The sequence below is a fragment of the Lepidochelys kempii genome, chromosome 1 (genome assembly GCF_965140265.1).
Source record: "Lepidochelys kempii isolate rLepKem1 chromosome 1, rLepKem1.hap2, whole genome shotgun sequence".
Lineage (NCBI taxonomy): Eukaryota > Metazoa > Chordata > Testudines > Cheloniidae > Lepidochelys > Lepidochelys kempii.
In genome coordinates, this window is record NC_133256.1 from 260184908 (window position 1) to 260207179 (window position 22272).

At 49.1% G+C, this 22272-nt stretch overlaps 1 protein-coding gene across 3 annotated transcripts in view; it reads left to right on the forward strand.

The window, feature by feature from the left end:
• LOC140904886 (coiled-coil domain-containing protein 134-like) overlaps positions 1-16845 on the forward strand; it is an 89458-nt gene extending 72613 nt beyond the window's left edge. For 2 of the 3 annotated variants that reach the window (XM_073327217.1, XM_073327218.1), the window contains exons 2-7: positions 8386-8498; positions 10622-10743; positions 11193-11277; positions 12903-13084; positions 13327-13398; positions 14444-16845. In XM_073327217.1, coding sequence (XP_073183318.1) covers positions 8396-8498; positions 10622-10743; positions 11193-11277; positions 12903-13084; positions 13327-13398; positions 14444-14569 — 690 coding nt within the window. In that variant the 5' untranslated portion in view covers positions 8386-8395 and the 3' untranslated portion in view covers positions 14570-16845. Of the gene's footprint in view, positions 1-8385; positions 8499-10621; positions 10744-11192; positions 11278-12902; positions 13085-13326; positions 13399-14443 lie in introns of those variants that run through there. The other variant, XM_073327216.1, reaches the window with a different exon arrangement.
• Positions 16846-22272: the final 5427 nt, after the last annotated feature.

The following is a 22272-nucleotide window of genomic DNA, read 5'->3' on the forward strand; positions in this document are numbered from 1 at the left end:
CCCCCCAATTGAATTGAAAATGGTAACCATTCACAAAGCCAGACTATTCATACTGGCTTTTTAAACACAATCTAAATTGGGAGATTCAAGCGTCCAGTTCAGACAAATGGATTTTCTGCTGGACAGAGCTGGCAGAGAATATTCGTGGCAACTGCTTCCCATCTGCCACATCACAGGCCTTTGCTTCCCAACCTTCTCTCTGCCTGAGGCTGCGGCAACAGCTCTGCTTCAGCAAAGATTGTTTCAGTGGGAGGTGGGGAATGTGTATTTCAAATTTCTCCCTCTCATCTGATCCCTAAGATGGTGAAGACTGAGGCAGGGATTCCAGCTTCCAAGGGGAGTTTTTTTCCCTAGACAAAACACAAAGGAGCATCACCTGAAAATTTCCACCCCAAGCCCTGTAAACCAGTGGCCTGGTCTGGGTGGGAAACGTGTCCACAGAATTCTAACCGTCTTGAAACGCAGGTCAGCTAATGTGATTTTAAAGCCCCTTGGAACTGCAGGGTGAATCATGCTACAGGTGGCCTAAACCATTTTCAGAGCCTGCTGAAGATAGTGGCTCAGTACAAATGGTCCAGATCACCTGGAGCCTGGTCTACAATACAGCTCCATAGATTCCAAGGCCAGAAGGGACCATGGTGATCATCTAGTCTGACCTCATGTATAAGACAGGCCATAAAAATTCTCCAAAACAATTTCTAGAGCAGATTTTTTAGAAAAGCATAAAATCTTGATTTAAGATGACCAGTGGTGAAGACTCCATCACAACCCTTGTGTAATGGGGTCAGCACCTACCTGTCATGAGCACCCCCTCTGGTTGGCTGTATCCACATTTTTTAAACCAATCCCAGCTCTGGGTAGGCCATACCCCCAGGGCTACCTCCCTGGAAGTAATGGTTTTGCCTTCTTAGTCTGTTTTGTCCCTAGTCTTCAGCTGGGCCTCCTGAGAGTTCAGTCCCCTTCTGGTGGTTTACTGATATCCAATTGTAGGCCCTTCCCCAGTGGTCTGGGGAGGGGGAGGGGGTGGGCAGCCTTCACCCATGCCTTACCCTTAGCTCAGAGCATTTCTAAGCTCAGGACCAGTAGCCAGCCAGGAGCTCTTCCTTGCTTCCCCGGACCCTACTAGCACTGGGCTGTCCATTGTGCTGTAGTTCCCTCAGCCATCCACACTCCTCCAACTCTAGCCAGGAACTACTCTGTCTGTGGCTGCTCTGTAGCTCCTTTTTATAGGACCCTCCTGGGCCCTGATTGGCTGCTTCCCCTGCAGGCACTCTAGCCTGCTTCGAGGACCTGGGATGAGTGTGGCAAGACCATGAGGCCTCCAGCCTGGTCTATCCCGTCACATCTTGGTAGATTGTTCCAATGGTTAATTACTCTCACTGTTAAAAATTTACAGCTTATTTACAGCCTGAATTTGTCTCACTTCAGCTTCCAGCCATTGGATTGTGTTATACTTTTCTCTGTTAGACAGAAGAGCCTGTTATTAAATATTTTTTCCCCATGTAGGTACTTATAGATGGCACTTAAGTCATCCCTTAACCTTCTCTTTCTTAAGATAAATAGATTGAGTCTATCTGTGAGTGAGTCTATCACTATATAAGATGTTTTCTAATCCTTTAACAATTCTCGTAGCTCTTCTCAGAACCCTCTCCAATTTATCAACATCCTCCTTGAATTGTGAACACCAAAACTGTACACAGTATTCTACTCCAAATCGAGATTCCCGTTTATGCATCCTGGGATCGCATTACCTCTTTTGGCCACTGCATCATACTGGGAGGTGATACCCAGTTGATTATCCACCATGATCCCCAAAACTTTTTCAGAGTCACTGCTTCCTAGGATAAAGTCCCCCATCATGTCGCTATAGCCTACATTCTTTGTTTCTAGATGTGTACATTTACATTTAGCCATATAAAAATACTTATTGTTTGCTTGTGGCCAGTTTACCAAGCAATCCAGATTGCTCTGTATCAGTGACCTGTCCTCTTCATTATTCACCACTCCCTCGATTTTTGTGTTATCTGCAAATTTGTCAGTGATGATTTTATGTTTTCTTGCAGGTCACTTATACAAATGTTAAATAGCATAGAGCCAAGAACTGATCTCTGCAAAACCCTACTAGAAACACACCTTCTCATTGATGATTCCCCATTTACAGTTATATTTTGAGACTCATTAATTATCCAGATTTTAATCCATTGAATGTTTGCCATGTTAATTTTATATTGTTCTAGTTTTTCTTTAGAATGCCACACGGTATCAAGTCAAAAACTTTATAAAAGTCTAAGTATATTATATCAACACTATTTGAACCTTTATCAACCAAACTTGTAATCTCATCAAAAAATATATCAAGTTTGTTTGACAGGACATATTTTCCATAAATCTGTGTTGATTGTCATTAATAATATTGCCCTCCTTTAATTCTTTGAGTCCTGAATCAGCTGCTCCACTATCTTGCCTGGATCGATGTCAGAAAGACCTTACTTGGGTCATCCTGTTTACCCTTTTAAAATATTGGCACATTAGCTTTCTTTCAGTCTTCTGAAACTTCCCCAGTATTCCAAGCCTTATTGGAAAAATCAACATTAACAGTCCAGTGAGGTCCTCAGCCAGCTCTTTTAAAACTGTTGGATGCAAGTTATCCAGACCTGCTGATATAAAAAAGTTTAACTTTAATACCTGCTGTTTAACATCCTCCTGAGATACTAGTGGAAAGGAAAGAGTGTTATCACCATGGTGAGATTATATCATCTGCTTTTTTTTCCCAAATACAGAACAGAAATATTTATTGAAGACTTCTGCCTTTTCTGTAGTGTTATTGATAATTCTACCAGTTCTATCTAGGAATGGACCAATAGCATTATTAGGATTCTTTTTGTTCCTAATATACTTTAAAAACTCCTTATTGTACTGAACTCTACATAGAGTTCTCCTTGCTTCCCTTATCAATTTTCTACAATTCTTAGCTTTTGATTTATATTAATTACTATTCAACTTCCTTTTTCTTCCATTTGTGATCTCTTATTTTTTAAATTTTTTATAGCTGCCTTTGCTTCCCCTCTAAACTAGGTCGATTTTTAAACTAATACGGCCTTCTTCCTCAGTTGTGGCTTTTTGGGCATCTAGTAAAGTATACTTAAACAATTCCCAATTATCATTCATATTTTTCTGATTTAAATTCTTCCTCTCAGCTGATTTGGCTCATGACAAAGTTTTCAGCTTTGTGAAACTGGCCACTTTTAACACGGATTTAGTGAGCCAATTTTAGAACCTGTTAGAATTGGGGGGGCGGTAAATTCCCCAGCATAGAACAGACACGTGTGCATATGTCACTCAGACAGATTTAATGGGGTTTATTAGGCTGGAAACGCAAAGACTTAAGCCATCAAACTTATGGGACTGGTGTTCTTTAAACAACAATTCTTTACGTAGTAGGGTTAAAGGTCAGAAGTCCATTGGGAGTGTTCAGGAGCAAGAAGGCCTGCTGGCAATGGCAGCACTGCTCACACTCTTGTTAAGGGCAGTGAGCAGCTCCAGCTTTCGTCAGCTTCTCTGCAGGCTGGTCCCTGCTATGAAATGTAGCCATGTCTCAGTGCAGCTGTTGGCAGGCTTGTTAGCCGACCTGGGGCTGAGGGCATGTAGACAAGTTCAGCCCCGGGTCCGTGAATGTCATAGCAGCCTCCTATTTCACCGGACCAGTGTGATGAGGCTGGGCAATTCGGCCTCTGGCTCCCTGCTTCTCTCCCCCGCGTTGTTTCTCCCCTCAGCTGATGAGTTGCTCCCAGTCCCCATCAACTCCTCTGTTACCTATGTCTGCATCTGCTTACATCTCTCCCCGGCAGTGCTGTTGGTTCAGCACAGATGGCTCTCCCCTGCCCCAGAGGGGGCTGCTGCACACTCTCTCCTTCCCTGTCCTCCCTTCAGCCAGCCAGTGCCTCTTCGGACTCTGCCCCACGTAAAAGGAGTCTGTGGTTTTGGAGACCCTTGTGAGGAAACAGTCACCACAGGCTCTGCCCAAGACTTCTCAGCAGCAGGAGGAGGAGGGCGCAGCAGAGCCACGTTGGGCAGCAGAACAGAGTAGTTCCAGGCAGGAATTCTTCCCATCCCCTTTCCAGAGAGCTGCTGGCAGCCTGGTCGTTCCCTGTACTGTCTGGGCCGGGAGCTCCTAATGGACTGACTAGCTGACTCCAGCTGCCACAGACCTTTTCCCCCCAGATCTCTCTGACATCTCAGCCGTGGTCAGTCTGCTCCTTATGGTTGTAGCATCACATGGGACCAGACAAGGATGTTGGCTAAGGACACATACAGAGTTGCACACAAACGGGTGTCTGGATCCCAATGACAGCTGATGATCTTTCAGTCCACAGGCTGTTCCTTTTCCTCCAATCCAAAACCTTTAAGGAGAATCAGAGACTGAGCAGCTGCCTCTGGCTTGGTGGAAGTTGCGTCTACTTATCCCAGCTCTGCTTTGGCCCTTGCTCTCATTTGCAGGAGGCTCTGCAAACACTCTGTTTGAGCCCATAGCTCAGTGGTTTGAGCGTTGGCCTGCTAAACCCAGGGTTGTGAGTTCAATCCTTGAGGGGGCCATTTAGGGATATGGGGCAAAAATTGGGGATTGGTTCTGCTTTGAGCAGGGGGTTGGACTAGATGACCTCCTGAGGTCCCTTCCAACCCTGACATTCTATGATCTCCATTGTAAATTTTTCACAAGGACTAGCCTCTTTGTTGAGTGTTGCGCAGTATTGTGCCTAAAGCAGTACATCTACTTTTCACTGAGACCAGAACATATCTCCTTGCAGCCTTTGCTCAGCTCCTAAATTGGAGAGGGCCCAGGACATTCTCAGGATTTGTGGAGAAAGCACCTTACATTTTATAATACTTGATGTGATCACATTGATACTTTAACTCCTGCAAGTGCTGCCCTTGGCCATAGAGGTCTCGGAAATATAGCAAAAAGCCTGTATTTGATTGCAGCCTTCAGTTTGTCGGCTCTGTAACTCTCCCTCATGCAGCACTCAGCGTCTCTAAACCTGGTAGTCTGGTGTGGTGGGACTCCGACTCCTAAGGGAGAGAGGTTTACCTAATGATTCATGTTCTGGGATTTGCAGCTACCAGTGCAGATCCCCCGTCTCAGTTGGATAAATTACCTATTCAGAAAGAATTGACTTGCAGTGTTTGTTACATTGCAATAAAAAGTAATGTTCCTACCCGTGTTCTTTTCCCTTGGGTAAGCAGAATACACTCTTGAGAGTGCTCTCAATCCCAGCACCTGAATAACCAGGGACTGTTTTTCTTTGTATGCCTTAGCTATCCTGATATGTGCCAAGAAATCTGTGCCTGGAGAGAAGGCTCTTGCTGACTTATATGTGGACCTCTCTGACCCTCCTTGATGTCTCTCTCATTCACCACCTGAGGGATTACTGTAAATCTGGCACTCCAGGCAGGACCACTTATACCTGATATGGTGGCGTTCTCTTTTCTTGTTCAAGGACTGGATCCCCCAGGCAGAACAAGTTCTGTTACGCAGCTCCTACAGTGCCTGTCTTTACTTATCACATACACTAGTGCAGTGGTTCTCAACCAGGGGTCTGTGGCCCCCTGCTCATCCGCAAGTTGTTTTCAGAGGGGCTGCAGGGGCCATGGCTGAAGCCTGGAGTCCTGTTGCCCCCTGTGAGGCTAAACCCGGGAGCCGCGGGGAGGAAGCCCGGAGCCATGAGCCCCAGCATCCCCCACAGGGCTGAAGCCAGGAGCTGCAGGTCTTAAACTGAGCCCCAGCACCCCCTGAAGGGCTAAAGCCACAAGTCCCGGCGCCCCCCACGGGGCTGAAGCCAGGAGCCATGGCACTCCCTGTAGGGCTGAAGCCGGAAGACCATGGGCAGAGTTGCAAGGGGGGTGTGTCTTGGGGGGCGTCACCCCCCACTCCAAACTTATCCAGAGTGCGGCAGTGTCCGTCCCCCTGTCCCCTACACACACACATCTCCTCTCCTGCAGTCCCCCTACTCTCTGTCCCCTGGCCACGTTGGAGGCTTGAGTTGGGTAGTGCGGGGCAGCTGCTGCTTTGGCTGGTGCCACGGAGCGGGAAGCTGCAGCATTCCCCATCTCTTGCTGCTGCTGGTCACCTGAGTTGTGGCTGCTCCTCGGCTCCCAGCCCCCTTTGACTTCTTGGGCTGCTGGTAAGACCCGCCTGGGTGGGGGTCCTGGCTCCAGGGCCAGCAGAGCCCTCGGGGAGCAGCAACTGCAACAAAGCGTGCCCGCCCCAGCACACAGCTCCCGCTACCCCTCTCCCTGCACCCTCCCTCGCTGCACACAGCTCTGAGCTACCCCCTGCCTGCACACAGCTCCTAGCTACCCCCTGCCTGCACACAGCTCCAGCTACCCCTCTCCCTGCACCCTCCCTCGCTGCGCACAGCTCCTAGCTACCCCCCGCCTGCGCACAGCTCCTAGCTACCCCCCGCCTGCGCACAGCTCCTAGCTACCCCCCGCCTGCACACAGCTCCTAGCTACTCCTCTCCCTGCACCCTCCCTCGCTGCGCACAGCTCCTAGCTACCCCCTGCCTGCACACAGCTCCAGCTACCCCTCTCCCTGCACCCTCCCTCGCTGCACACAGCTCCTAGCTACCCCCCGCCTGCACACAGCTCTGAGCTGTACTGCTCTCTGAGCTACCCCCTGCCTGCACACAGCTCCAGCTACCCCTCTCCCTGCACCCTCCCTTGCTGCGCACAGCTCCTAGCTACCCCCCGCCTGCGCACAGCTCCTAGCTACCCCCCGCCTGCGCACAGCTCCTAGCTACCCCCCGCCTGCGCACAGCTCCTAGCTACTCCTCTCCCTGCACCCTCCCTCGCTGCGCACAGCTCCTAGCTACCCCCCGCCTGCACACAGCTCCAGCTACTCCTCTCCCTGCACCCTCCCTCGCTGCGCACAGCTCTGAGCTACCCCCCGCCTGCACACAGCTCTGAGCTACCCCTCTCCCTGCACCCTCCCTCGCTGCGCACAGCTCCTAGCTACCCCCTGCCTGCACACAGCTCCTAGCTACCCCCTGCCTGCACACAGCTCCAGCTACCCCTCTCCCTGCACCCTCCCTCGCTGCGCACAGCTCCTAGCTACCCCCCGCCTGCGCACAGCTCCTAGCTACCCCCCGCCTGCGCACAGCTCCTAGCTACCCCCCGCCTGCGCACAGCTCCTAGCTACTCCTCTCCCTGCACCCTCCCTCGCTGCGCACAGCTCCTAGCTACCCCCTGCCTGCACACAGCTCCAGCTACCCCTCTCCCTGCACCCTCCCTCGCTGCACACAGCTCCTAGCTACCCCCCGCCTGCACACAGCTCTGAGCTGTACTGCTCTCTGAGCTACCCCCTGCCTGCACACAGCTCCAGCTACCCCTCTCCCTGCACCCTCCCTCGCTGCGCACAGCTCCTAGCTACCCCCCGCCTGCACACAGCTCCTAGCTACCCCCCGCCTGCACACAGCTCCTAGCTACCCCCCTCCCTGCACCCTCCCTCGCTGCGCACAGCTCCTAGCTACCCCCCGCCTCCACACAGCTCTGAGCTGTACTGCTCTCTGAGCTACCCCTCGCTGCACACAGCTCCTAGCTACCCCCTGCCTGCACACAGCTCTGAGCTGTACTGCTCTCTGAGCTACCCCCCGCCTGCGCACAGCTCCTAGCTACCCCTCTCCCTGCACCCTGAGCAGTTTTCAAACTTTTTGAGCTGAGTCCCCCCTGCTTTGAATTATAATTGTTGGTTGTGCCTCCCTACCCCCCAGCCCTGCTCAGGCGATGAAGTGGGGAGGATCCTAACAGGACTGCATAGATAATACCCCCAAGGAGCTAATGCCAAGGCAGGAACGGGAGTGAGCCTGCAGTGAAATATAGAACTGTTTGGGCTGGAAGTTCGGAAGAAGTTTGTAAGAGAGTGATTTTAGGCAGTAGCATAGAATATGGTTGCTAAAGGCAAGTTTGAAGAGTAGGTTGAACTGAGTTCAGACTTCAGTGGGAATAATCGGATTTGCTGAAGGGGGTCAGAGCCTGGTCCCATCTAGTCTGATATCCCTGTCTCTTGTGCTGGGCAGTCTTAGGCTCCTGATGGATCTTGGCCACCATCCTGCTTCTGCCAGTGACTATTGGATGAAATATAAGAGGAAGTGGCAGCCCTGCCTCCCCCTATTAATGCACCTGTTGTGCAGTGGGGAGACGACAGGGAAATGGATAGAAGACTGTTTGGAAAGGAGCCTCTTCAACGAGAACCCCTGGCGTCTGTCCTGGGGATGCTCTTTGGCCCTGGATGTCAAAGGGTTGTGTGGCATGTGGCGCTGGGATGTGTGGGGCGGTTTGTACATCTTATCCAGCTCATGAAGTCTTTGTTGTTGTTTTGTTCTGATCCAGGACTTCAAACATGGATCTGTTCCGGGTCTGCACCTTTGTCTTCACGCTGATGTTGTCCAGGGGCAGCTCTTCAGACCCAGAGAAACAGAGCATAGACTCTGGGTTGGAAATCTGTATCCTTCTCTCCAGGCCTGCACTTGGGCTGTGAGTGAGGGCGGGCCGGGGAAGAACTGCAAGAGCAGTTGACAGGTATTAGAAGGATTAAACACTGAAGAGGGAGAGGAGTTATTGAGTGGGCCTCAGGGTTATAATTACGGACAATGACGTAAAAGTGAACTAAGGAAAATGCAGACAGAATATTGGGAACTGTTTCCTCACAGTGAGATCTAACACACTGGGGAGCAGTCCCCAGGGGCAATGATGGGAACGCCATTAACTGAGTCAGATAGAGCTGGACTGAGAAAAGGAATTGCAAAGACCAATCCTGTGTTAGCCAGGCGATAGGTGAAGAACTTCATGACCTTCTGGCTCCTTTCTGACTCTGTTTTCTCTGATTATGTGATAGCATCAGAACTGCTGAGCTGGCACATCTTTGCTCTTCTGTAGGGAGGATTTATCTAGGCTCCGTAGTTTGCTTATATAAGACCCATTTCGCTTCATTCTTTTATCATTGGTGAGCATAGAGGCAGATTCTCAGCTTGGCATGGAGTAGGTACAGATTGTATTCTAGGCAAGGGTTTGAGCCACAGTGTGGTGACCTGTCCTGTGCCCCCAGGAAGAAAAGCAGAGTGACCTGTAATACGCTTTCTCTCCCTGCTTCCAAATTCCTCAGTGAGATTCTTGCAGGAATCGTCAGGGTTTGTCCTGTCTTAGTCCATATGCATTCTCCAAAAATAATCCAAAATCTCCCAAATGTCTGGGATCAAAGCCAAAAAGTTCTATTCCTTCCAGGTCGTAGAGATCAGCCGGGTACCAATCAGCATGCACCACGCAGTCGTGATCGATGGCTTCTTCAGCTGGGAAAGTGACTGAACTTTTCAGCCAGATCATGCATTGGTGTAGCTTGGTGCTGCTCCATTGACTTCCCTGGAGCTATGCCAGCATACACCAGCTGAGGACCTGGACTTTACTTCTCTCTTCGTAACTTGGGGGAATCACACTGGAGTGTGACAATCTGGAGTGCTGTCCTTTAAGTGAACCCTCAAGGAACCAGTAAAAATAGTTGCCTAGTTGAAGTGACTTTTAGCTTAAAACTTTAATCAAGTTACACTAAGAATGCATGGGGCTATCTCACCGTGATTGCCTGACACTCCTGCTATTGGCGAGGGGCTGCTTTGTACATGGTTTCACTCAGCCTGGTCTATGTCTCTTCTGTGTTTATCATTCTTACTGGGCATCCGCAGCTGACATGAATCCTTCCTATCTGTGCCAGCCTCCCCTGGTGAAGGGTTAATCAGATTGGCATTGCAGGATGCTCAAAGCCTCCCAGTGTATAACAGGAGAGGTTGGGAATTGACATGAGTTCAGAGTGGCTGTTCCCAGACTGCCAGTGTGGGTTGTAAATGTTAAGCTCGATATAAGTGCTTAGTATTTATTAAATGCCCCAAGGGGACTGTTGGCAGATGTCTGTGTTGCAGGGTTGTTAAAAGCCTGCTCCTGTTTCCCATCTATGAACCGCTGGAGCGGATAGGCTCAGTCACTTACACCCTGCACTCAGACACCAGGGAGGCCCCATAACTGATTGGTTGTACTGGCCTGGGTGGTCTCTCTTCTGGAGCACTGCATGGGTCAGTGCATCTCAGCTGGAAATGTTTGAGTTTGGAGTTGTGGGAGGGGAAAAACTGTTACAAGCCCGTAAAATGAGATCGTGGGGCCGAGCCCAGCTCTGGGAAAGAGGGAGGTGGCCTGTCTGTGGAGACTTCAGGGTGAGGGGTTTCTAAGGGTGTATCTACACTACCTTTGGGAGCAAACCTCCCATCCCAGGTCCACAAATGTGTGCTGGCAGGGCTCATGCTAGTGCACTAAACATAGCTGCGTAGATGCTACGGTGATGTTGCAGCTCAGGCTCTCGAGCCTAGGGGGACGGGGAGGTTCTGCCCAGCTATTTTGAGGACAATAACGCGAGCCCTGCCAACACAAGTGTGTGCGCCCGGGCTGGGAGGCTCGATCCCAGCCAGATGCAGTGTAGACATAACCTCAGAGGCCCCAATGTTGGATGCTGCAGTGCCATCAGGAGGCAGGACCTGGTCCAGCAGTGAAGTCTGGGCAGTGGGCATGATCCTTGACAGAGCTGCAGATAAGAAGCTATTTGAGGTGAAGCGCAAGGACCAGATGAACGCACTGAAGAACCTGATTGAGCTCAATGATGTGAACCAACAATATAAAATCATCGACATCATGCTCAAGGGACTCTTCAAAGTGAGCGTCACCCACTAACTCCCGCCCCCATCCCTCCTCCAGGGCTTTGGGTGCTGCTGGGTGCTCTTTGGGAGCCCTCCCACCAATGGCTGAGCAGGGAAGGCTCACAGTACAACTTACCTTTATCCCATGTTCCTGAGGGTGTGTCCCAGCCCAGAGCACCACCATGGGAACATGACAATGGGGGGAGGAGAAGAAGGGGGTTGATAAGAGTGAGCAGTGGGGTTGGGAACTGGACCCAAGGTCACTATGGGCATAAGAGTGCGGGGCTATGTTTTAAAACAGGGTGGGAGAGTTGGGGCAGACTGCACCACCGAGCTGCTGTAGCAGCAAAAAGGAGGAGGGGGTGTGAGACGAGGCTGGAGCTGGCAGGATGCCTGGGGCAGGCAGGAGAAAGATGAGATCTGGGAAGCAGATGGATTCACTGAGTTCATTTTCTGAATGTTCAGGTGCTGGAGGACTCCCGGGCGGTCCTTATAGCCGCGGATGTGCCTCCAGATGGGCCCTTCCCTCAGGATGAGAAGCTAAAGGATGGTAGGACTTCCTCTCTTTTTAATCCCAGTTTCCGCTTCCAATGCTCTTTCATACTTCTCTCTCCCTCTCATTTGCCATTTCAAATGGGCTCAGTGCAGGGGTAATGAGGGAAATTCGATGGCCTGTGTTGTGCAGGAGGTTTGACTAGATGATCTAATGGTCCCTGCTGGCCTTAAAAATCTATGAAACCATTACCGCCTCCCTGGTCAGTCCACGTTCGGAACCCTTTCTCATCGACTTGGCTCTTTGTCCTGCTTCCTGCATTGTTGTTGCCAGCATCTAGAAGACCCTAGGATGGGAATGGAGCCAGGGAACTCTGCCAGTGATCTGTGAAGCAGAACAGAATCTGGGTGTTTCTTCTGCATGGCTGATGAAAAGTAAGCACTTGGGGTTCTGTCCAGTGTGCTGAAAAGGGAGGACACTGGAGACCAAAACAATTGATTGGACCACCTCGTCTGGTATCCTGTCTTCAATGCTGAATGCTTCAGAGGGAGGTGTAAAACCTCCCATAATGCAACTCTTTGTGCAATGCTATACAGAACGTGGAGGAAGAAATTTCTTCCTGACCCCAGCCAATGATTAGTTTATGACCTGAAGCATGAGCACTGAGAGCCCTTACATTGTAGAGGAACACAAGAACCTCTGTCAATTACCCTCTCTTTAAGCAGTTGCTGGCCAGTAATGGTTTCAGAAGAGAAAATCACTCCAAGGATGGAGGCTAGGGAGAGTTGTATTTTACCCTGTCCCCAGCCTATGGGCCAGTATCTGTGATGGCTGGAGGGTTGACTTATGCAGGAAACAAAGACCATCAGACAACTCCCACCCAGAGAGAGATGCACAGATTGGTATCTGAGGGATGAATTCAGCCCTGTGGGATGACTAAATTGTCTAAGAATTTGGCTAAATGATGGCAAAGGGAGTGGGGGGGACTATGCAAACCTTCTATAGTACCTGTAGGCTGTAAATAGCAAGCAAGAGAGAAAATGAACCAACGGGGTTTATAACTCTGACTTAAAAGCAAGAAATTAACCAAGAGAAAAGTTGGGCTGAGTATAAAAACCCATTTGCTAACACCTAGGTCTATTATACAGGAGAGCACTCTCCCAAGGGGAACGAGTGCTGGAGGCCACGTCACTTGAGTTATTTAAAACTAGACTAGACGAGGCCCCTGGAGTTGGTAGCGTAAGGAATAATCCTGCATTGGCCAGGTCTGAGGAGGGCAGAGAAGATCTTGCCTGTTGGGGCTCTTCCATCCCTCGTCTCTGTCAGTAGGAAAGTGCGCAGTCTTGTGCTGTGCTTATTAGCACCCTGCTGAGCCAGACACAGCCGGAGTGCCCACTCGTTGGGATGTCTGACTGGAGCAGACGTAGACCATTAGAAACCTCCAGTCACCCAGGCTTGCTGTGTTTGAGGGCACATCCTGCATGTCACCACTTAAACTGGGACTGCCATGGAATCTTTCTGGCAACTTGAGAGGAGGGCTTTCCCCCTGGCCAGGCCACGCAAGTAGGGGCCACGCTGAGAGTTTCTTGGCTGGAAGGCGATCTCTGCTGGCTTACATGCAGTAGGAAGTGGGCAGTGAAGCAAGACCCTCTGCTGACTGTCCCTGTGACTCTGCTCCCTAGCCTATTCCCACGTGGTGGAGAACACGGCTTTCTTTGGAGACGTGGTTCTGCGCTTCCCCAAAATCGTCCACCATTACTTTGACCGCAACTCCAACTGGAACAACCTGGTCCGCTGGGGCATCAGCTTCTGCAACCAGACGGGCGTGTTCGATCAGGGACCTCACTCCCAAGTGCTCGGACTGGTATGGCTCTGCGCTTAATCATCTTGACTCCCGGCATGGCCAGCCCCCCTGGAGCTAGGGGACAGGCCAAATGGAGGGGGAGATGACTGCGGTTATTGGACTAGAGAAATGGGGAGAGAAGTGAGTCGAGAGGGGGAGAGATGGCGTTGGGGGAGAGGGAGGAATAAGAGAGGTAGGGCAAGGCATGGAGCAGTAGGGTGAGAGATGCTGCTCTCTAGTACTGACTTTCTTTTAATCCACAGATGGCTCAGGAGCTGGGAATTAGTGAGAAGTCTCCGGGTTACCGGAATCCCTTTAAAACCGACCATTCCGAGGTAAGATAGCAAAGCTACGAGTCAGTCCCTGTGCACGTTTCCTCCTCCACCTTTATCCCGTGCTGAAGGCAGCTGGTTTGGGAATGGAAAGGCCAAATGTTTGGGGCTGTTGATGCCTGGGGTGGGGGAGGATTCTAAGCTTACGCCAAGCCATTTGTGTTGTCCATGATGGTGGCACCATTTGATGAGCAGTCTGATCCTGCCCTTCCCTTCTCCTCCCTCCCAACCCATGGAGCAGTGCCAGCGACTCCTCCCTACAGGCTCTCAATGCTCCAGCTCCAGAGAGTGAATTCCTTTTGCTGCTGAATGCGTGAGATGGACGGCAGTATGGGAAAGGCAGGTCCATGCACTCTGCCGTTTGCCCTCAAAGGGCTGCGTTCGGGCCTGTCTGTCCTGTCGGACACAGCTCTTCCCGGAGCCTGGTGCTGTGTCCAGTTTGACTGCTGAGTCCTGGTCTTTCAACACCGTCCCTCCGTGGAAAACTCTCCATAGCATTTGGCAGAGAATGATCTCGTGGCAGTAAGGCAAGGAGCCATCCCTGCTGCCTACAGGCCCTGCTGCCCTCACAAACCCACCTCTCTCCCTTCTCTCTGATGGTCCACATTTGGCTCCACCATAGCCTCAGAGTTGGGGGCCCCTTCCGCGGTCAGCGTGGCTAGGAAAGTTGGGACGCTGATCTTATGGGAGTGCATTGGGCAAATTGCTTAATCTCTCTATTCCTGAATGTCCCTATTGGTAAGATGGGGGCAGTCGTACCTGCCTCTCAGAATGAATTGGGCCTGATTTGCCTCTTGCTTAGCGTCTGATCTAAAGCCCATGGGAGTCATCAGGAGTCTGTCCATGGGCTTTGGATCACCTGCTTTCTCCACTGACATCAGTAAGGCTACAACTGGCAGAAGGGAGTGGAGACTCTCCCCTCTTTACGGATTAAAAGGCTTAATGAATTAATACTGTAAGGCTTCCCGAGACCGCTGAGGCACTGGGATTGCTTTTCCTGTCTCCACCTGTGCAGCCTGAGGAGCTGAGCTCCTCCTTGCGCTTTCAGTTTTTCCCCAGTGCAGACACGTTCCAGAAGGCCCTGCGAGAGGAGGAGAAACGGAGAAAGAAAGAAGAGAAACGGAAGGAGATCCGCAAGGGGCCCCGCATCTCGCGCTCGCAGTCGGAGTTATAGTGCTGCCTTGTTGCTGAGACCCCTGCTGGCGGGAGATGCCACGGCTGGAAGCAGAGTGTCCTACTCCCTCAGCAGCCTCGGGAGAAGGCCGGGCGGGTCACCTTTAATTTGTTTAATGGTTTTTGTTTTCCTTTTTTCTGTGGTGTATCGGACAAGGACTGGATTGAATCCTGAGAAGGGACTGGACGCAGATCCTGGATACAACCCCCCGTGGGAAAGCTCTCCATAGCTATTGGCATACGGAGGGTCCAGCAGAGAACATCCATTGGGTGCATGCACTGTAGGGCTTTCCTGATACTAACAACGAGACTGCATGGAGGCAGGGAGGGATTAGAGTGGTACCCATCCCCCTGGAACCACAATGCAGGATACAGGGCATAGTTATACTGGGCAGGACTATGTTTCGAGCTGCATAATTATACTGGTCAGAGGGAAAGCATGGTAGGGTGTGTGGTTAGAGCAGATACCCACAGGCCTTGGGAACCTTCAGTTACTGGAGAAATACAATGTATCATGTATTAAACATGCTCCCTTCCCCCTGGAAATGGGGGGTAGGCGGTGTAACTTAGCGGCTCCAAAGGGGATGGTGCTTTTATATGGTTCAGTTAGCCAGCTAGTCCCTCCCCTGCCACTTATACCAAATCCTGCATTGTTGGAACCTCCATCCACAAATCAGATCTCTCCTTTCTAGATGGCTGTTTTATTAAAGAAACACAATTTTAAAACATCTAAACAGACCATTGGCTGATCTGGATTGGAGAGAGCCAACCGGGTGAACCCCCACTTATGTAGTGGGAGGCAGCCCACATTTTCAGGGCTGCAGGAGGAAAGGGTTTTTTGGGGAGGGGGGGCTGCTGTGCATGCCAGGACAGACTGAGCAGGCTCCAGAGAGTCTAACGTCACCGTAAGGCCTCCCAGCAAAGGTTCTGGAGTAAAGACTCAGCTTGAACTGCCAAAAAAAAAAAAGACTCCTTATGCCGGTGACTTGCATGAGCTGAACTTGTGGTTTCTGGTCTCGGCTCAGTTCCTGGCAAACAGGTGCCCACATGACAACCACCATGGCCACTGTCACTCAGTGGGAGCCTCGACAAAAAGACCAAGGATTGAATAAGCTATGGAGGCAGAACTCCTCTTCCCCACCTTCCCCCTAGAGAATCTCACTTGCTCCGGATTAGAGGCACGTTGCTGGGGGGATGTGAAGCCCATGCTGTGACTACCTTTACTGTAGTTGTTTTGGGGCTAAAGAGGGGACCTCAGACTCCGTGGGTGCCAGTTGGGCACTTTCAGTCTCACTAAATTCACATTTAGTGCTTTGGGTTGTGGATTTTTTTAATGACCTTTATTTTGCTGTGTTAAAATGAAAAGCTACCCACCTACTAGATCACCGTGGCAGGATGATCTTCCACTACATAAACAGTAGGAAGAAAGAGAGGTGATGATCATGTGTTCTGTCCAAAATGGATTCTTTCCATTGGACCAAGCAACCGATTGTAGATTTAATTGTCCAGTCAGAGTTATTGCGAGTGCACTATTACTGACCTGCTGCCTTACTGGCTCAGAGTAACAAGCCTTCTCTTTTGCATGTGCAGCTATTCCATACAGACATGTTCTTGTAAGTGTACTAGAAATAAGCGTGGTTTCTGACTGATGTTCATTTTAACTGTCATCAGTAAGGTAAAGGTTAGTGATCCAGGCTTGGGCTCAGTGCAACTAACGTCCTAGTCCAGATCCAGAGCTGGTTGCCAGTTAAATGAATTTGATAGATCTCATCCAAGTCCCCAGTGGATGTTTGCGCGGAAGCCAAATGTGTGGAGGCTTTGTATCAAGTGGTACTCACTGCACAGGGGCTCACGACTGGAACTGTGGGGGATGCTGCAGGTCGGGATTGATGGCCGTTGGCAGAGCTGTGCATGCAAAGCTTGTGCAGCATTCGCCTGGCTCCAGCTGGCGCTATCAGCCCCTCGCTGTCTTGAATACGAGAACTGAAATTTACTCTCTCAAGATTTGTTTTTGATGTATTTTCAGTCGCTGATCAAATCACACACCCCTAGCTTGTTCTTGCTGAGGGATTATCCTTCTGTGGGGAATAAGGGACTCTATCGGGGGACGCTGTAGTCTGACTTGCTGCCTTCAGGCTATTTTACATGGCCAGAGATGGGAAATGTTGTTCATGTTTAAATGAAGAGCCAGTTACATGTGTTTTGTTCCTTGGACATGCATTGAAAGAGGAAGCCTTTTTTTTTTTTCTTGAATAAATCAGAATTTTTAAAATCAAACCATTGTACCTTGTTAGTGTTTCAGTGGGAGCTGTTTTGAACCGTGGCATGCCTGGGGGTGTCTCTGGGGTGGGAATGGGTATTGGGGCTGTTGAGAACCTCATATATTTTAGAGGCTGGATTGGTGCTGAGATACAATTGGAAGAGTTCCCTTGATCCTATCTGGTTACCTGCTAAATTAGTTACTGTAGCACTTTAAAGATGAATCTTCCTCTAAAATATACTGTGTGTCTATATTCCAAAAATCCTGTCCCACAACCACCAACTGCCACCTTCAGACTGACACAAATACCCCTGGGGGGTCTCCATACGCAGTACTATAGCTTTGAGCTTTTTAATGGTACTCTTTCCCCATACTCCACCAACCTTCCTTGGCATCTAGGGCCAGATTTTCAAAGGTATTTAGGGGCCTAGTGGGATTTTCAAAATGCCCAAGCAGGCTAGTCACCTAACTCCCATTGGTTTCAGTGGAAGTCAGGGGCCTAACCTGCTTAGGTGCTTTTGAAAATCCCATTAGTGTCTACTGCCTGCATCTTTAAGCACTAAATACATTCTAAAATCTGGCCCCTTGCAGCTGCCGTGCTGGATCAGACTAGTGGTCTATCCCCTATGGCTATCCCATCTCCTGTTCTGCACCATCAGACCTCGTGGGGAAGACATGCAACCCACAGGGCCTGCACTTACCCTTGCTCCTTGCTGGCTCCGCATGCAGTGGGGGAGAGATTTGTTGCTTGCATCTCTCCTTGTTCTCTTCTCCCTCGTATGTATACCTTTGCTCCCTCTCCCAAAGAAAGGATGGGGCTCCAGGAACCAACATTCAGGTATTATTTTGTCCTGCAATAGCATCCAGGAGCCTGAGTTGGGGACTAGGACCCCATTGTGCTAGGCGTTGTACAAACAGAAGAAAAAAAGATGGTCCCTACCCCAAAGAGCTTACAGTCTAAGTATAAGACAAGAGATGATGGGTAGAGAGAGAGGGAGGGGAATACCAGGAAACAAGACAATATTGATCAGCATGACAGGAAGTGTTCTCAGCTCACCACCAGCCTGTTGGCAAGTTTTTTGTAGGCATCACAGCAAAAGAGTTTCCAAGAGGGAGCTGGAGGTGGACAGTGAGGTGACCTTGCAGATGTTTATGGGGCTCTCATTCCACGTACAGTACAGGTGAGAGCAAGGAGGTGATTGAAAATGAAACACGTGGACAATGAAGGCCGGAAGAATGGAAGCAGAAGTTGACATCTTATAGTGAATGAGAGACAATAGCGAGGGTGGGGATAGGCTATAAAGGTATCTGATGATGGTGCCCAGCTGCTGTAGCAACTTGGGTTATGATTGCCTCTGAGCCCACAGGTGAAATAAGACTATGCCTGATCACTACTAGCCTGATTTGTCAGAGGTGTTGAATACCCACAACTGGCACGGATTCAATGGAATCTACAGGAGCTCAGCACCTCTGAAATCCAGGTCCCCAATGGTGGGGACCAAGGCAAATAAAGCAGCTGCTGGAAGTGGTGCTCTCCTTCCCACGCCTGGTACTGACCTTATGTCCCAGCATGGTGCTTTGGTTGTGCTCCTGGAGGCACCATCTTTTGACTGGATAATGAAATGGAGACCTGAGTGTGTGGGGTCACTGAAGATCTGATGACACTCTTGCAAAAGCAGGGATACAAATCCCTGGTCAAATTTCAGTTTGGGCTAATTTACCTTTGCCTCTCAAGCCACTCCTGGCATCTGAGCGGGATACAGGTGGCCAGATCCTTCAGAGCCTGGGTGCAAGGGGGATGGAGGAAGACTCTCCTTGTGAGGTGGGCCACCGCTTGCAGCCCCCTCCAAAATCTGTACTGCGGCAAAGATGCACGATTTGATACAACAGACAGCTTCATGTGTGCCAGTCCTCTGAATGACAGCTCTTCCAACAGCCAAGCATATGGCCAGCTAGTTCTGTTCCTTGCTTCTACTACTGTCATAGTTGGAGATGGAAGGGGACAGGAAGGCCTGACAGAGTATTTGCTTACTAAGAAGGTATACAGGCTACAAAGCAATGAGCAGGACCAACAGTCAGCAGCAATGGCACAGCCCTCCGTTCTTGAATCTCGGCTGTTCAGTTGTGATCCTCTTCTGCTGGTGGCATGTTGATAGAAAACTTGGAAGCGCTGGGGAGGCGGAAGCCCATTCCAATTCTCTGTATCTGACTTTCCACCAACATGCGTTTGCTCAGAGGATGCCACGAGCACCACTCCACAAATTCCCTCATTGGAATCCAATCTCTTATGGGTTGGTAACTGGTTAAAAGATAGGAAACAAAGGGTAGGAATAAACGGTCAGTTTTCAGAATGGAGAGAGGTAAATAGTGGTGTCCTCCTGGGGTCTGTACTGGGACCAGTCCTATTCACCATATTCATAAATGATCTGGAAAAAGGGGTAAACAGTGAGGTGACAAAATTTGTAGATGATACAAAAGTACCCAAGAGAGTTAAGTCCCAGGCAGATGGCGAAGAGCTACAAAAGGATCTCACAAAACTGGGTGACTCAGCAACAAAATGGCAGATGAAATTCAGTGTTGATAAATGCAAAGTAATGCACATTGGAAAACATAATCCCAACTATACATATCAAATGATGGGGTCTAAATTAGTTACCACCACTCAAGAAAGATTATGGAGTCATTGTGGAAACATCCACTCAATGTGCAGCGACAGTCAAAAAAGCAAACAGAATGTTGGGAATCATTAAGGGATAGAAAATAAGACCGAAAATATCGTATTGCCTCTTTATAAATCCATGGTATGGCCACATCTTGAATACTGCGTGAGATGTGGTCACCCCATCTCAAAAAAGATATATTGGAATTGGAAGAGGTTCAGAAAAGGGCAACAAAAATTATTAGTGGTATGAAGCATCTGCCATATGAGGAGCGATTAATAAGACTGGGACTTTTCAGCTTGGAAAAGAGAAGACTAAGGGGGGATATGATAGAGGTCTATAAAATTATGACTGGTGTGGAGAAAGTAAATAAGTAAGTGTTATTTACTCCTTCTTATAACACAAGAACTAGGGGGTCACCAAATGAAATTAATAGGCAGCAGGTTTAAAACAAAAGGAAGTATTTTTTTTTCACACAACGCACAGTCAACCTGTGGAACTCCTTGCTGGAGGATGTTGTGAAGGTCAAGACTATAACAGGGTTCAGAAAAGAACTAGATAAATTCATGAAGCATAGGTTCATCAATGGCTATAAGGCAGGATGGGCAGGAATGGTGTCCCTAGCCTCTCTTTGCCAGGAGCTGGGAATGGGCGACAGGGGATGGAAGTGAGCTGTAGCTCACGAAAGCTCATGCTCAAATAAATTGGTTAGTCTCTAAGGTGCCACAAGTACTCCTTTTCTTTTTTGATGATTACCTGTTCATTCCCTCTGGGGCACCTGGCATTGGCCACTGCCGGAAGACAGGATACTGGGCTAGATGGACCTTTGGTTTGACCCAGTATGGCTGTTCTTATGTTCTTTTTGCCTCCTGGGACACGATGCAGAGGAGTTGGGAAGACAGATGAGAAGGAGCAGTTGCAAATGACTGAATATAGGATTACCTTTTGAAAAACATTCAGTCCCTTTGTCTTAGAGGGTCTCATTTTTGCATAGCTACTCATGTTACAGATTGGTTGCTCCACTCTGCAACGGAAGAGGTTTGCCTGGTAAGATTTCTGTCTCCTGGCTCTGGTCAAACATGGTCCATCTGCAGTGCTGAGAATCCATGGGTAGGAATTCATTTTGGAAATGTCTCCATTCACACGTCTTGTGCTAACAGCTGGTTTTGCAGGGTTAAATTTCAGCTGTGTCCTATACAGGGAATGGGGTGGCTATGCCACCTGGTGGTATGATCACCTCACATCTTATGGCACCTTAGAGACTAACCAATTAATTTGAGCATGAGCTTTCGTGAGCTACAGCTCACTTCATCGGATGCATACTGTGGAAACTGCAGTAGACAGTATGATGAAGTGAGCTGTAGCTCACGAAAGCTCATGCTCAGATAAATTGGTTAGTCTCTAAGGTGCCACAAGTACTCCTTTTCTTTTTGCAAAGACAGACTAACACGGCTGTTACTCTGAAACCTCACATCTTATATTATACTAAGCAGAGTTGAGTCTGGTTTGGAAAGTAGTTGGATGGGAGACTTCTCAGGAAAATCCACGGTGTTGCAGGAAGTACTATTTGTAATTGATGGTGGTCATCCTTTAGAGTCTATTCTAAACCAGTGCCCCAGAATAGTGCTAGAAGAGCAGTGTTGCGGTTGTCTTTCAGATGGCACACAAACAGAGAGGCTCTAAGTTCTAATGAGCATCAGAACTCTAAACAGACCCCATGGCACTTTCCATAAAAGTAGGGGTGGTAGCCCCAATGGTCTGGCTAAATTTTATTTGGGAAGTTGCATTCTGCTGATCAAAACTCTCCTGACAATTTCAATTGGATGCTATTGTCTTCACTCCTTGTCCTGCATTGTTGTGTAAAGCTGCTATTAAATGCCTGCTCTATTTCACTATTAATTATTGTTACTATTTTCTTCATATAGTGCTATAAGCTTATGCAGTACTTTACTTCTAGATCAATGTTTTCTACCCACAGAACTGACTCTCAAACTATGACCAACACAACGCACAGGCAACGATTCAGGATGGGGAGAGTGTGGTGATTATTAATGAGGAAGAGGGAGGAGAGATGCCTGACGATGACGACAGGGATATAGTAGGAAAGAAGGATATAGAACTGTGCGGGGAGAAGGAGAGAATACAGAAAAAGGAACAGTAAACTGAGAGGACTGGGAAGAGTTTAGATGGTGGGTGGGGAGTTGCTAAGGGAAAGTGAGAGCAGAGGTGTAGGTGGGGAATTACATAAGGCCTTGCATATTAACATGAGCTTGAATTGGATGTGTTGAGGCAGGAAGCCACAAGAAAAAGAAGGCATCACTATGGAGCAGAAGCAGACAAAGATGACATTACTAGTGGTATTTTGGACACGCTGAAGAGGAGAAGGTTAGAACAATAAGGGCAAGAACTGACCATGATTTTAATGGTGGGAACAGAAAGGAAAAGGAGGATTCTGGTGATAATTAAGAGGAAGAAGCGACAGGACTTAGCGAGAGCCTAAGTGGTGGGTGTGTTCCTGGGAACATGAGGGAAAAGGCAGATTAGAAAAGATCAGAGGCAGTGAACTGAATGTGGTTAGACTCCATAGAAAAAGGGGTCTTAGCGAAGAAGACGATCCAGCATGAAAGCGCTGAATTAGATAGAAGAGGAGCTGTGACAGAAGGGAGAGCTAGGGAGGAGAGCCAGGAGAATGGAGTGATTCATAATACAAAGGCTGCAGTGAGGTAAAGGAGCCTGGAAAGAGGTTTTTAACTATATAGAGAATATGTGTATTTCAGGACCTAT